Genomic DNA, 13339 nt, shown 5'->3' with positions numbered 1-13339 from the left:
GTTGGAGGAAACTTGTATTTTGGAGGGGGACAACATTGTTATTTATACATACTCTGATAAGTTGCCCTACACGTTTTGGGGAAATATTCTGACATACAAATCAACTTTTAAAATACTATTTATTGATTTAGGTTTCTTTGTATTTCAGTGAAAGTGTATGATTTACAGTATTTTCTTGTGAATTGGAATATACTTTTCATTTTCTGAAGGATTAAAACAATGTAAGTGAAGTTGACAGTATTCCCAAGCAGGCTTACTAAAATGATTAAGAGCATGAAGCAGTCTTTATTGAAGAGCGTGTGTAGTACTTTAGTCCTAATCATAATGCAGGGAGGGAGGTGGTGTTTAAACTTTGGTGTGCACCAGAATCACATAAGGGGGTTATTTAATAGAGATACTTGTTACCCACCTTAACCTACTGAATGAGCACATCTAGCATAGAGCAAGGGGAGATGAATTTTAATAAACTCTTTAGGTGTGCCTGAATTTTTAATACATTTAAAAGTCTCTTAAAGTAATAGTTTTATATCCTTATGAAAGTTACTTGCTGTATCTTGGCATTTTCTCCTAGATACTTATGCATGTATTTCCTGTGAATAATTCTTCATACAACCGTAATACTATTTTAGGATATATTTTAAATCTTCACTTCATTTTTAATTAGGAAACTTATAGGTATTTGTTTCTGTACTTGTAAGGCCTCTCTAATCTAGTTAGAAAGCTTTTTTTTTCCCCCTTAAACATGGAATAGTTTCCTCATTTAGTTTAGTAAAAAGTGGGAGCATTTTCTATGGGTTCTGTATTGTTTTGTGGCATTTTATGTAATATATCCTTCCACAATGCTTTCAGGTGGGTATTATGCTCTGTAGATGAGGACCAAGATAGGTAAGTGACTTTCAGAAGATTGCATTCTTAAGTCTTCTTCTGTATTCACATGGCTAAAAATAAATCAGAGAATATAAACTAATAAATTCAAAAGTCTACATCTACTGCCAGAGGTAACTGGTTTTCCTGTTTTCTTGTATGTCTTCCAGTGTTTCATTATGCAAATTAAAATGTTCCTGTTCTGGGTACTTCCTAACACAGAAAGTAGCAGACCTTATATATGGTTCTCTACCTTGTGTATATTTCATTTTATAATAGGTCTTAGACACTATATGTACTGGCATGAAAAATACCTCCCAGTACCTTGGTATTCCACTGGCATAGCCATTCCTCTATTAAATAGGGACTCTTGGACTGTGTCCAATCTTTTCCCATTATAAGCTGCAATAAATAATCTTGTACATGTGTCCTTTCATACATAGAGAATTTAAACTTTCATTATGATCTTATATTTCTAGTTCTTTATTGTCTTCTTTGTTACGGAGCACTTATAATCTGATTAGTAACCTTATTTTACAAACAGAAATGGAATAGAAATTTGAAACCAATGCAAATAATTTTCTAAAGATTAGCGTGAGTCAATCTTACATTGACATACTTTGGATAGCTTTTTTTTTTTTTTTTTAAAGATTTTATTTATTTATTTGACAGAGGGAGAGAGGTCACAAGTAGGCAGAGAGGCAGGCAGAGAGAGAGAGGAGGAAGCAGGATCCCCGCTGGGCAGAGCCTGATGTGGGGCTCGATCCCAGGACCCTGTGATCATGACCCGAGCTGAAGGCAGAGGCTTTAACCCACTGAGCCACCCAGGTGCCCCTTGGGTAGCTTTTTTATTCTTCCATGTATTTCAGTTTTCTCAGTGCCTTGGGATTATTTCATTTTAGGAAGGCTTTATAGGCATCACTTATCTGATGTTAAGAATGAAAACATTTTGATGTCGGGGGTTGCTCTTTGCTGTTACTATATTTAGTTTTTCATTACATTCTTGGAGTTAAAAAATGAAGTTTTGGGGTGCCTGGGTAGCTCAGTGGGTTAAAGCCTCTGCCTTTGGCTTAGGTCATGATCCCAGGGTCCTGGGATCGAATCCCACATCAGACTCTCTGCTCGGGCAGGGAGCCTGCTTCCTCCTGTCTCTATGCCTGCTTCTCTGCCTACTCTGTCAAATAAATAAATAAAATCTTAAAAAAAAAAAAGTTTTTTCCTAGATGCAAATATAAAAATAACTGACATATTAACAGATTGAAATTTGAACTTATTCTCTTTTTAAATTACTAAAATTAAATATTTGTTGTAACAAAAAAATTAAACAGTATATGATTGTCTCTGTGTTATTGCTTTCCTAATCATCAATATGAGACCGTTTGAAGGTTAGCCTTCCAAATATTTATTACTGTGTAATACATTTTTGTATATACTTTAAAGAATACAAGTGTACTTTATATAGTATATAAACATACTCTATATTTAGAAATACGGCTTGAGGCATTATCCTAAAATGATAGGATTTAAAATGCAGTATATTTGTTTCAGAAACGAATTGTCCCCTTGAAACATTAATGGCTTTGTTCTAAGGGATTTCCAGTATATAAAGTCATATGCATCCTGCAGACTTTGTTGAATTACTTGTAATATGTCAAGATGACTATTTGTGTGGCCTACTTAATTTAATGTTTGCATTTATAGCAGATTGCCTTTTTGATTCGTGTTTCACAGTTGTTGAAAAGCTACAAAAAGTTTTAAGAGAAAGGGGGAATGCAGATGCTCCTCCCCTTGTTTACAGTGCTAGTATTATAAATTTCTTATACTCTTAAAATTTGAACTTTAGTTTGTTCTGCCAGTTACACGTGAGAGCATTCTTCTTGAAAACCCAGTCAGTCACAATAAAATAATATTCTTAGTTGGCTTTAAGTTAAGTGACTTACTTACTTAAAGCCTCACAGGCACGATTAAATGGGAGCCAGCTGGGTGGGCCATGAGAGGAGGGGCTGGTAGATAGACTTTTTTCAGCATGCCACTTTTTGCACATATTGGGGGCATTTTTTGGTATGGTAGATGTTTAGATGTCCAGCTTAGGTTGTTTTTGAGTATTAGTTAATAGTGTTGTTAGTCCATATAAACATGTAAGTATATCTGTAGAAATAAAAGGTATTTTTTGGTTAGGGGTAAGAGAAAAATCTGTTGTTTTCTTTCCTATCTTAGCCAGCGTTCCTGATAATGAAAGTTTAGAATGGGAGCACTTAATCCCTTTTAGAATACACAGTATGCTACCTCTTGGGAATAATCACCTTTTAGGAGACTGCTTATATTCAACCTGTACATGAAATCACTGGAGGAGAGCTGAAGGTTTTAGAGTATGAAATGCTTACTAATTATACTTTGTTTTTTTGTGTGTTTCTAAGTGTGTATTTTTGTGATTCCTATTTTAGTCTTTCCTCATTACTTATTGGTGTTTGATTGTTGTGAGGCAGTTCGATGAACCATACATACTGTTGTCACTTGTCTTTCTCAGTCCATTATGTGAAAATACAGTCTGTTACCCGCTCCTGTAGACATAGAGCCTTAGTAAGTCATTTGACTTCTGCTTTTTCTGTATTAAATTGAACAGCAATCCTTCAAAGTTCTGTACAATAACCTCTTGATACTCAATTCTATTTGATTATATATTTGAATTGTCTTATCTTCAGAAGGTGGATTTGGATATCAAGAGATCTGCATTGCCTTAATGTATTGTTTCTGGTTCTGAATTTTGGGATGTAAATAGAGTTTGGATAGCAGGGTATTTGTATAAAAAGTTAAATTGATTCAGCTCTTGGGGGCACCTGGGTGACTCAATGGGTTAAAGCCTCTGCCTTCAGCTCAGGTCATGATCCCAGGGTTCTGGGATCGAGCCCCACATCGGGCTCTCTGCTCAGCGGCGAGCCTGCTTCTTCCTCTCTCTCTCTGCCTGCCTCTCTGCCTACTTGTGATCTCTGTCTGTCAAATAAAATAAATAAAATCTTTAAAAAAAAATTTGATTCAGCTCCTGATTTAAAGATTGGAGAATTTAGACACAGAATCTGGATAGGACGGCACAATTGTATACGAATAATATGCATTGAAAAAAGCTGTACCAAACATATGCTAGTATAGATCAAAATTGGAGGAGATGTTAATCGATCATTTTAACCAACCTCCTGTTTGATCCTTTCTTAAATGGTCTTCCAGTTTATGCTTGGCCCTTGAAATTGGTTAGAAGCTAACTGTGTTCTTTCCGGTTTATTGTTCTAAGTGTTAGATCCTGGACAATGAGATCAGCCATAAAATGGGAATGGCTGAAAATATGTCTTGAAAAATTTGAAAAGTGCTATAATTTGATCAATAAAAAAGTGCCTGTATTCTAGAAAAATAATATTCAGTGGGATATTAATGTTGCAATTAATGTTACTACTATAATTATATTTATATGTATTTATATATCCTATATAAATACATTTATTTATGTAAACATATTTATGTATAATAAAATTATAATTTTATTATTTGATTCTCTTATCTCCAGTTGTCTTCTGTTGCCTAAAGAATTTCCGGTTATAGTATAAGGACCTTCAAAGAGAATGAATTAGATTATTTACTTTCTTTTTTGAGAGCTCTTTCCTCTCCTCCTTTGGAAGGTTTGTAGTACTTTGATTTTATCTGAGCCAGAACATTGTCCATTTCCTGTTGCCCATCCTTTTGCCTGCTTTGAACAGTGGTTTTAGCTTATCCACCTCTTTCTTCATCATGCCCCCCAGTGCCTTCCAGGTTATATCTGGATCTTTAGCCTCTTCCTGAGCCATCCTTTCCTAGCATTCATCTTTCAGTTTGATTCTTTGACGAAAGCATTATAGGATAGCACCTCCCTGGTGTGATTGGTTTGCTGAAGGAGGTTTCATATTCTGGGTTCTTCAGCATACTCCACATATAGCATAGACTGTGTGAGCTGATCTAGGTCACTCTTAAAGTTTTACGTAGTTTTGTTTAATATTGCCAGCTCTTCCTCAGAACCTTTGTATATCTTTCCAAATTCTTGAATGTCTTCTCCAATATGTCTCCCCAGTCCCTGGCTTTGTTGAACATAGCTGAGTCCTTGTTCACTGTTGACTGAGTATTGTACACTGTTCTCTAGTCTTAAAATGGAATAGACTTTCCTGAGGAACTAGAAAACTTCTTTGCCTACCCAGTCAGGGTGCACCTGTTGAGACATGTTGCGGTAGTCATATTGGACAAAGTGCAAGGCCTCCTAACAATGGTAAAAGTTGGCGAGGTTTCCTTGGTCAGCTACAGCTGACCCATGCTGGGCAAGGGTTCAGTATGGGCCACAGCTCAAAATGAAGACTTTTTGAGGGAAGGGAATTTCCTCATCTGTTCATATCTGTGCTGCAAAATCTTGAGCATACTAATGTTCCTTTCAAAGTTAAGTTCGAAGTTGGGAAGGGAAGATAAAACTAAAATTTTATTCATTTAAAAAAATAGTCTACAGTATTTTACAAAAATATGTTTCTTTTTTTTGAGCTGGAAAAGGAAACAAAATTATGAAGGTAGACTTGGAAAACTCGAAGTTAGAACCTCCTTAAAGGTTAAATTTAGTTGTGGCTTTTCCTTTGTAGAGAAATAAGTTCTTGTAACTTGGATGGGCTCTTGGTTAATTTATGAGTGGAAGTGTACTACATGTTTAGTCTATAGATGCATTTTTTTAAAGATTTTATTTATTTGTTTGATGGAGAGATCACAAGTAGGCAGAGTCAGGCAGAGGGGGAGGGGTAACCAGGCTTCTGGCTGAGCAGAGAGCCTGGCTCAATTCCAGGATCCTGGGATCATGACCTGAGCCGAAGGCAGAGGCTTAACCCACTGAGCCACCCAGGTGCTCCTATAGATGTGCTTTTTAATGTGGAACCATAATACAATCTGGTATAGCTGAGTTAAGTGTTTCCTTTTTAATTAGGGGACCTAAGAGCAAAGAACAACCCAAAAAAGCATTCCATATTGATATCCAAGGGTTTCCCTCACCGCCCCTCCCCCCCATTTTTCTCTAATTGTTGATCTGGATTGTCTTTCTGTTGTAGTGAATATATGTACAGTCACTTAGTAACTTTCATAGAAGACCAACAAAAAATTGCTACCTCAGTTCTTACCATGAAATTTGGAATAATCTTTTGTGGATTTAAAAAAACAAAAAACAACTATAAGCTTATGTTGAAAAAGAATGCAGTTAGCTATAATTAGTTAGCTTATAGTTACCTTCTTTGAGGGGAAGGCAATCTGTTACTTATTTTATTGCTTTTTCAAATAATGCCCCTATTAGTAGGTATATAGTGTATATTTGACATCATAAGTAAATGAGAATAATTTCTTTTTAGGGTCCTGATGAAGAAGCTGTTGTGGATCTTGGCAAAACCAGTTCAACTGTGAACACAAAGTTTGAAAAAGAAGAACTAGAAAGTAAGTTTGTTTAACTTACGCTTAGCAGGATAAATTACTAATGAAAGTTTGTTCGTGTGCTTTAAATTTTACCTATTTGGGGGCACCTGGGTGGCTTAGTGGGTTAGGCCACTGCCTTCGTCTCAGGTCATGGTCTCAGGGTCCTGGGATCAAGCCCCATCTCGGGCTCTCTGCTCAGCGGGGAGCCTGCTTCCTCCTCCCTCTGCCTGCCTCTCTGCCTGCTTGTGATCTCTCTCTGTCAAATAAATAAATAAAATCTTTAAAAAACATTTTTTTAACCTATTTGTGGAAACGTTTTGTTGTTATGAGGTAGAGCATACATTTAAAAGAACGTTTAATACTTTTCTAAATATAGTTCAAGGTATAATACAGCAGATACCCATATAACCATACGCATAGCTGCAGTTAGAATATTCCTTGATTTTTCTTGTTGAAAGTATTGATATAACAAAGATTTCAGAATCTCTGTGCTTTTTTTTTCTTTTGAGAGAGAGAGAGAGAGAGAGAGAGAGCGTGTGAGCGTGTGAGCAGGGAGGGGTATATGGGTTAGAGGGAGAGGGAGAATCTCAAGCAGGCTGCACGCTTAGTGTGGAGCTTAATGTAGGGCTCAATCTCATGATGCCGAGATCATGACCTGAGCCGAAACCAAGAGTTGGATGCTTAACTGACTGAGCCACCTAGGTACCCTTAGAATCGATGCTTTTCAATCTTCCTGGTGGTTGCCATTATTTACCTTGGAAATTAAAATACCAAAGTTAAAAAGTCAGTTGATTCTTTTATTTTTTTTTTTTCATTTCTAGAGGCTAGGTAATATGTGTTTTTATCAATCCAGAATGCCATAGCCATAGTTATTTCAGTGTTCATTTTATAGGTCAGTTGCACTAGCCTTTTCCAGTGCTATGATACCTCAGCATAGAATTGTGGAACAAATGAATTATATGTCATTCTGTCTTCCAGGAAGAAGTCCTGGCAAATGGTTTCTTCTCTCTTTTTTTTTTCCTTCTGACTGAAATAATTTTGTTTTACAAAAGAGTTGCAAAGATAGTATAGTGTTCTGTTTCCCTTTACGCAGCTTTTTAAAATTTTAACATTTTACTTAACCATCATTGTTAATGAAAATGAAGAAATTAGCATTGGTACAGTTTTATTAACTAGACTAAATTTTATTCAGATTTCTCCAGTTTTCAACTGATGTTGGTGTCCTGTTCCAGGATCACCTCACACAGTTCAAGATCCAATAGTACATTTAGTTGTCTCATCTCCTTAGTCTCCTCTATGACAGTTTTTTAGTCTTTCCTTGTTTTTTTTGACCTTGACGTGTTTGAAGGGTAGTGGTTAGATACTTTGTAGAATGTCTCTAAGTTTGGGTTTGTTTATGTTATCATATGAACAGACTGAGATTATGGATATTTGGGAAGCTTACCACAGAAGTGAGCGTATCATATGTGGGGACATGTGATGTCAATGTGACTTATTAGTATTGTTAACTTTGAACCCTTGGTTAGAGTGGTGTTCCTGGCAAATGTTCTGATAGACTTTTGAGGTCTTTTGGGGAACTATGTTTTTAAGTTAAAGCCTTCTGTGAAAGCTGGTATCCTATAAGGATAGGATGGAGAGAGACAAAAAAGTGTTCTCCGTATTTACTTTGTGAGGTGGAAGAAAGCCCTGTCTTTTAAAATTATCTTTAGAAATCTAGGCTTCCTAGGGCTTCTGAAAGGAATCTCAGTTATCTGGAAGCTTATTACCATATAATGTTACCTCTCAAATGTGTGCAATCTAGAACATGAAGACTAGCATTTGGATGTGGTTTTTTTTTGCTTCCCTTTGTTACCCCAGAGCCTTTAGCTTTGCGTACTTGATACATATCTAAATTTCAGTGTGGGGTTTGAGGGAGAGATTACGTTTATCTGCGTTTGACTGAATAGCCCTTTGACAGAGTAAAGGTTAAAGAAAAAGGAAAGAAAGGAAAGGAAAGAAAGAATCATAGCACAGAACACTAAGGTTGATAATAAAAGCTAAATAAACAAGGCTTAGATTTTCATATTCCTGTTTATTCTTTCTAAATTGGAAACTCCTATAATTTATTTTTATTTTGGTGCATTAGGGCTATGTGCCAGAGCCATTAGTACAAATTGGAGTACAACCTTGTAATTCCCAGTGCTCAGTGATGAGAATCTGACTCTTTAATTTCCACTTTTCTGTAGTATTCAGAAGAAAATAGTCTCACTAAAATTAAATAGTAATATCATTGAGTTTTGTTATAATTTTTTTAGTTTTCTTATTGAGATATAATTTATTTAACATAAATTTCACCATTTTAAAGTGCATAGTTAATTTTTTTTAAGGTATATTCGCTATGTTGTGCAACCATGACCACTCTAATTCTAGAACATTTCCATCATCTCCCCTCCCCCCATGCTATACAATTGATTTTTAATTTTGGGCTTAAAAAATAATCGGTATTTAATTTCTATAATTTTATTTTTATCTAGTGTGTACTGTGTACTAGGCAACGTACTAGGCATTGGAAGATGGTAAAGCAAATAATTTTAGTTGTTTTATATCTATAGTCCATTGTATATCTAGTTCTGTTTTAGTTTAAATGTAATGACTTAATTTATTGATATTACTGTGTTGGCATCTGAAGCAAGAAATCAAGAGTCACCTTTTTCAAACTTAGCTGGGTATGTGTGTTTCAGAAAACTCAAATTTTTTGTAAATGGATATTGGTAAATGAATGCAGAATTGCCATGGGTATTGATTTTAGGGTTACAAATGAATTTTAAGAAGTTGGCAAATTTGAAAATAAAGAATTCACAAATAATAAGGATTGACTGTACTTTCAAATCGCATCTAAAGTTGAGGATCCTGATGGTCAGAAAATAAATACTTCAAGAAATTCAGTTTCTTGAAGTATTTATTTTCTGACCATCTTATGGAACTTGTTAGGAAAAGAATGTCATTAACTATGTGTATTTCAGCATGTTACTTTTTAAATAAAGTACGTATGGTCAAAAAGCAGACCCGTGTCAGAAGGCATTTGTAGAGTTGCAAATTAGTTAGACTTGTAGCCCACCACTCCATGTAACTTAGAAAGGAACGTTACTTAAACTATTTAAGAAGTCAAGTTCATGCCTCAGTATTTGGCATAGTGCTGCTAGCTTTCTATTTCCTTTCTAGTTAAGTTTTATTTAGTGGACAAAAGCAGAGACTACCTTTTATAACCATTTTGTTGGTCACAATACAAATTGGGAATTGTGCAAATTCCACAGTAGCTTTTTAATATTCCAGAAGCATGTGATAACCTTATTATATTGTTTCCCCCCACCGATCTGGTAATTTATGCCCTTTAGTTGGAGTATTTGGATCATTTACATTTAATGTAGCTTTCAGTAATTTGGACCTTGCTGATTTGAGATTTTCAAAACTGTAATTAATAAATATTTGTAAATATCTGTCTATGAATATTGATTATAAGGTATTTTATTATCATTAAAGCATATCCCTTAAGGATGTCTGTTAACTAGGTTTGACATCAAAATGTTGGTGGAATAAATTTATGTCTACATGGTATGATTTCAGATAGGCCAACCTCTTCTTTCCCAAAGTGCCTTTTTAACCTTGCCAAAATAATGCTTACACAAGTAACCTGTTTTATCAGTCAGTGGTATTAACCCGTGACAGCGTTCTTTTAGTGTTCTGCAAAGGAAAAGAACAGGAAATAGCATTGTTAGTTACATGAGCTTAAATATAATTCTTTTTATCAAAGTAAAATTTGGTATACTTTTATGTGTATTCTTTCCTTTTTGGAAAATTAGTAATGTTTCTGAACCTTTGGCTAGGTCATCGAGCTGTCTATATTGGTGTTCACGTCCCATTTAGTAAAGAGAGTCGTCGGCGTCATAGGCATCGTGGACACAAACATCACCACCGAAGAAGAAAAGATAAAGAATCCGATAAAGAAGATGGACGGGAGTCTCCTTCTTATGGTAAGAGAAAACAGTAGTTCCTTGTTAACACCTTAAAATTCTTTCCTGACAAATTTTGTTTAAAAAGTAGAATATTTTCTTTCTTAAATTTTATGTCTGCTGTAATTTAGACACATTATTAAACCTTGAAGGATATATACTAATTGAAGTAATATTTTTTTCTCCAAGGAATATACTCATTGAAGTAATAATATTTTTCTCTATTATATATTTCATTATTTATATGTGCAATGAACAAATATCTGGAATCTTCAGGCTCCTGGATAAGATTAATTTTTTGGCTAGAAAAACTTATCCACTAAATTGAACTATTTGGTTATCTCTGCAAAAAAACAGTGCTCTCATTTGATAGTATTGCCTGTGAAAGGACAGAGGTTTGTTTGAAAGAAGAGAAATACAGAAGGGCCAATAGAGGAAATCAGAAAGAAAAAAGGCATATGGTAGAGAAAAGAGAATGTTACCTGAAAAAAATTTTTGGTAAGTACTGATTTAAGTGGCCCTGAAATGTGCAAATGCTGTACAGCTTGAGGAGGACTTCTAGGATATTGTAGATAGTGGACATATAAAGCATCATCATTTTTTTAGGACATAATGGGCCTGCATGGCCATCTCTACACTGTGGGTTCTAGTATGTGCATTCTAGCAAAGTTACATGAGCTGTCCTTGGAGGCATTTGTGTGCTTGCTAAAGGAATGTTTTTGTAACAAAGAGGTAAAGAATTATGGGTCATATAGCTACAACATGAACATAAGAAAATAGTGATTTATGAAGTGCCAATTCTGTGCTAAGCATTCCACCAAGCCCTTGACATGCTCTTTGATTTAATTCTCTCTGCGCTTTTAATTTTATTTATTTTTTTAATTCTAATTTTAATTCCAGTTACTTAACATACAGTGTTATTTTCATTTTAGGTGTATGATATAGTGATTCAGCAGTTCCATACAACACCTGGTGCTCATCATACCAAAAACATTCCTTAATCCCCATTTCCTATATCACCTATCACCTACCCACCTCCCTTTTGGTAACTATCAGTTTGTTCTCTATAGTTAAGAGTTTGTTTCTTGGTTTGTCTTTCTCTCTTTTTTTTTCTCTTTCCTTATTTGTTTTGTTTATTAAATTCCATATATGAATGAAATCATATGGTATTTATTTTTCTCTGACTTAACTTTGCTTGACATTATACTGTAGCTCCATCCATGTCATTGCCAATGGCAAGATTTCATTCTTTTTTATGGCTGAACAATTCCATTGTGTACATACCACATGGCTTTTCTCTGCATTTTTAAAAGATGGGTATTGTTTTCATTTTGTAGATGGAGATACTTCAGCTTAGAGAGGTTAAATGTGATGGGAATCTCTTAAAAGCCTCTGTTAAGAGGTAGTACATGGCCTAGTATATGATGGCCTAGTACAAAGTACTAAGTGGTCACATAGTTAAACAAAGGTCCTGTAGGTAGCAATGGAGAAACCAATACTAATTTCAGAAAGGATCACTGGTAGACTTTGATGATATTAGGTAATTAGAACTATGTAGAACTATTTTGCTGTTCTGTATGATGTATCCATCCAGTTTAGGATATCTTCTGCTATTTTGAATAGATCATTATGCTTCTCTAATTGATGTGAATAAAAGGGTACATCATGTTTTTATAGAATGCTATCTGTAAAACTGTAAGTGTGGTCACTAGGATAGGTATAGGTGGTTTGATGTTTCAAGCTAAAGTATACATGTGAAGTCTAAATATAGTGGTTTGAAGAATTTAGTGGAGGAAATATTTGTGACTTTTTGATGGAATAACTATTCTTAGAAAAGTTTTATGCCACTGAAGTAGGTTTCTTTTGGTTTTAACTGCCAATATGTATCCAAGAAATTGCTATGAATGAGGTCTCTTTTTTCCCATTGTCCACTCTCTAAATGTAAATTACATAGGACTTTTGCTTCTGGACATGATAGAATAACATGAATTTTCCCTCTTACTTTAAACAATTAGAAAAATTGACAAAGTGCATAAAACATTAACTTACAGATATTGGACAACACATTGTACCATTCTGACCACTGAGAGAGGGTAGGAAAGTGAGATGAGCCTTATTCTTGCCTGAGCATATTAAATAGAGACAGTTTCCAGGCCACAGCACAGGGAGGGGAATGTGGAACAGAACCTTGCAGGCTCTGAGAGTTGAGATAGAGATTGGAATTTGGAAAGGCCAAAGAGGCCAGTCAGGTAGGGAGTGCCAGAGAGTAAAGAGCTATATACAGAGACGCTTCCAAAGGTCATAAAGGAAACTACTTGAGGCCTGGGAAATGGCCATCAGAAAACAGTAGGGTAAACAGTTCTTGGATATTGTGTAAGACTGGGAATAGGGTGTGTTTCCATCAGACAGAGAGGAAAGATCTTGGCATATGGGGCATTGTGGAGAGTTCTCAGAGAGGTATTGCCCTAATAGTGGATCTTAATTTTACACTAAAAGTTGCAGTGGATTTGTTCTAAAAATTTTTAAGGCAGGTCTTAAAAGAATTAAAGTCCTTTTCCAGGACAAAGTACAGTACTACTAAAAGAAATAAAGTAAAATCCAGCACCTAAGCATATAAAATCCACAATATCTGATATCTACAAATTACTTGAAATATGAAAAGTAGGAAGATAGGAGCCATAACTAGGAGAAAAATAAACTAGTAGAAACAGATCCGGAAATGGCAGAGTTGATTGAATTCAAAAGTGAACATGTTAAAGCAACTCTAACATATCTGTTTTGTATGTTCAAGAAGATAGAGAATGTGACTGATGAACAGAGAAATTGAAAATGTAAGAAAACCCAAAAGGAAATTTCAGAGATGAAAAATACAGTCTCTGAAGTGAAAAAAGAGGGTTTGGCTGTACAGGAAAAAAATAGTCAGTGATTTTCAAGACATAGTGATAGAAACTACCCAAAGTGAAATAGAAAACACTGAAATTAATAAATAGAGCATCAGTAATTTGTAGAGCAATATCAGTTAGTCTGACATA

The 13339-nt window shown here is 35.1% G+C and overlaps 1 protein-coding gene across 7 annotated transcripts in view; it reads left to right on the top strand.

The window, feature by feature from the left end:
* The window catches only part of SLC4A7 (solute carrier family 4 member 7), a 105385-nt gene that overhangs the window by 33171 nt on the left and 58875 nt on the right, over positions 1-13339 (top strand). For all 7 annotated transcript variants that reach the window (XM_045088993.1, XM_045088991.1, XM_045088992.1 and 4 more), the window contains exons 2-3: positions 6258-6339; positions 10182-10328. In XM_045088993.1, coding sequence (XP_044944928.1) covers positions 6258-6339; positions 10182-10328 — 229 coding nt within the window. The remainder of the gene's footprint in view (positions 1-6257; positions 6340-10181; positions 10329-13339) is intronic.

The sequence above is a fragment of the Mustela putorius genome, unplaced genomic scaffold (genome assembly GCF_011764305.1).
Source record: "Mustela putorius furo isolate JIRA1106 unplaced genomic scaffold, ASM1176430v1.1 tig00003834_pilon_pilon_pilon, whole genome shotgun sequence".
In the NCBI taxonomy this organism is placed as follows: Eukaryota; Metazoa; Chordata; class Mammalia; order Carnivora; family Mustelidae; genus Mustela; species Mustela putorius.
The sequence above is the reverse complement of the archived record's forward strand: the minus strand, read 5'-3'. Positions and strand labels throughout refer to the sequence as shown.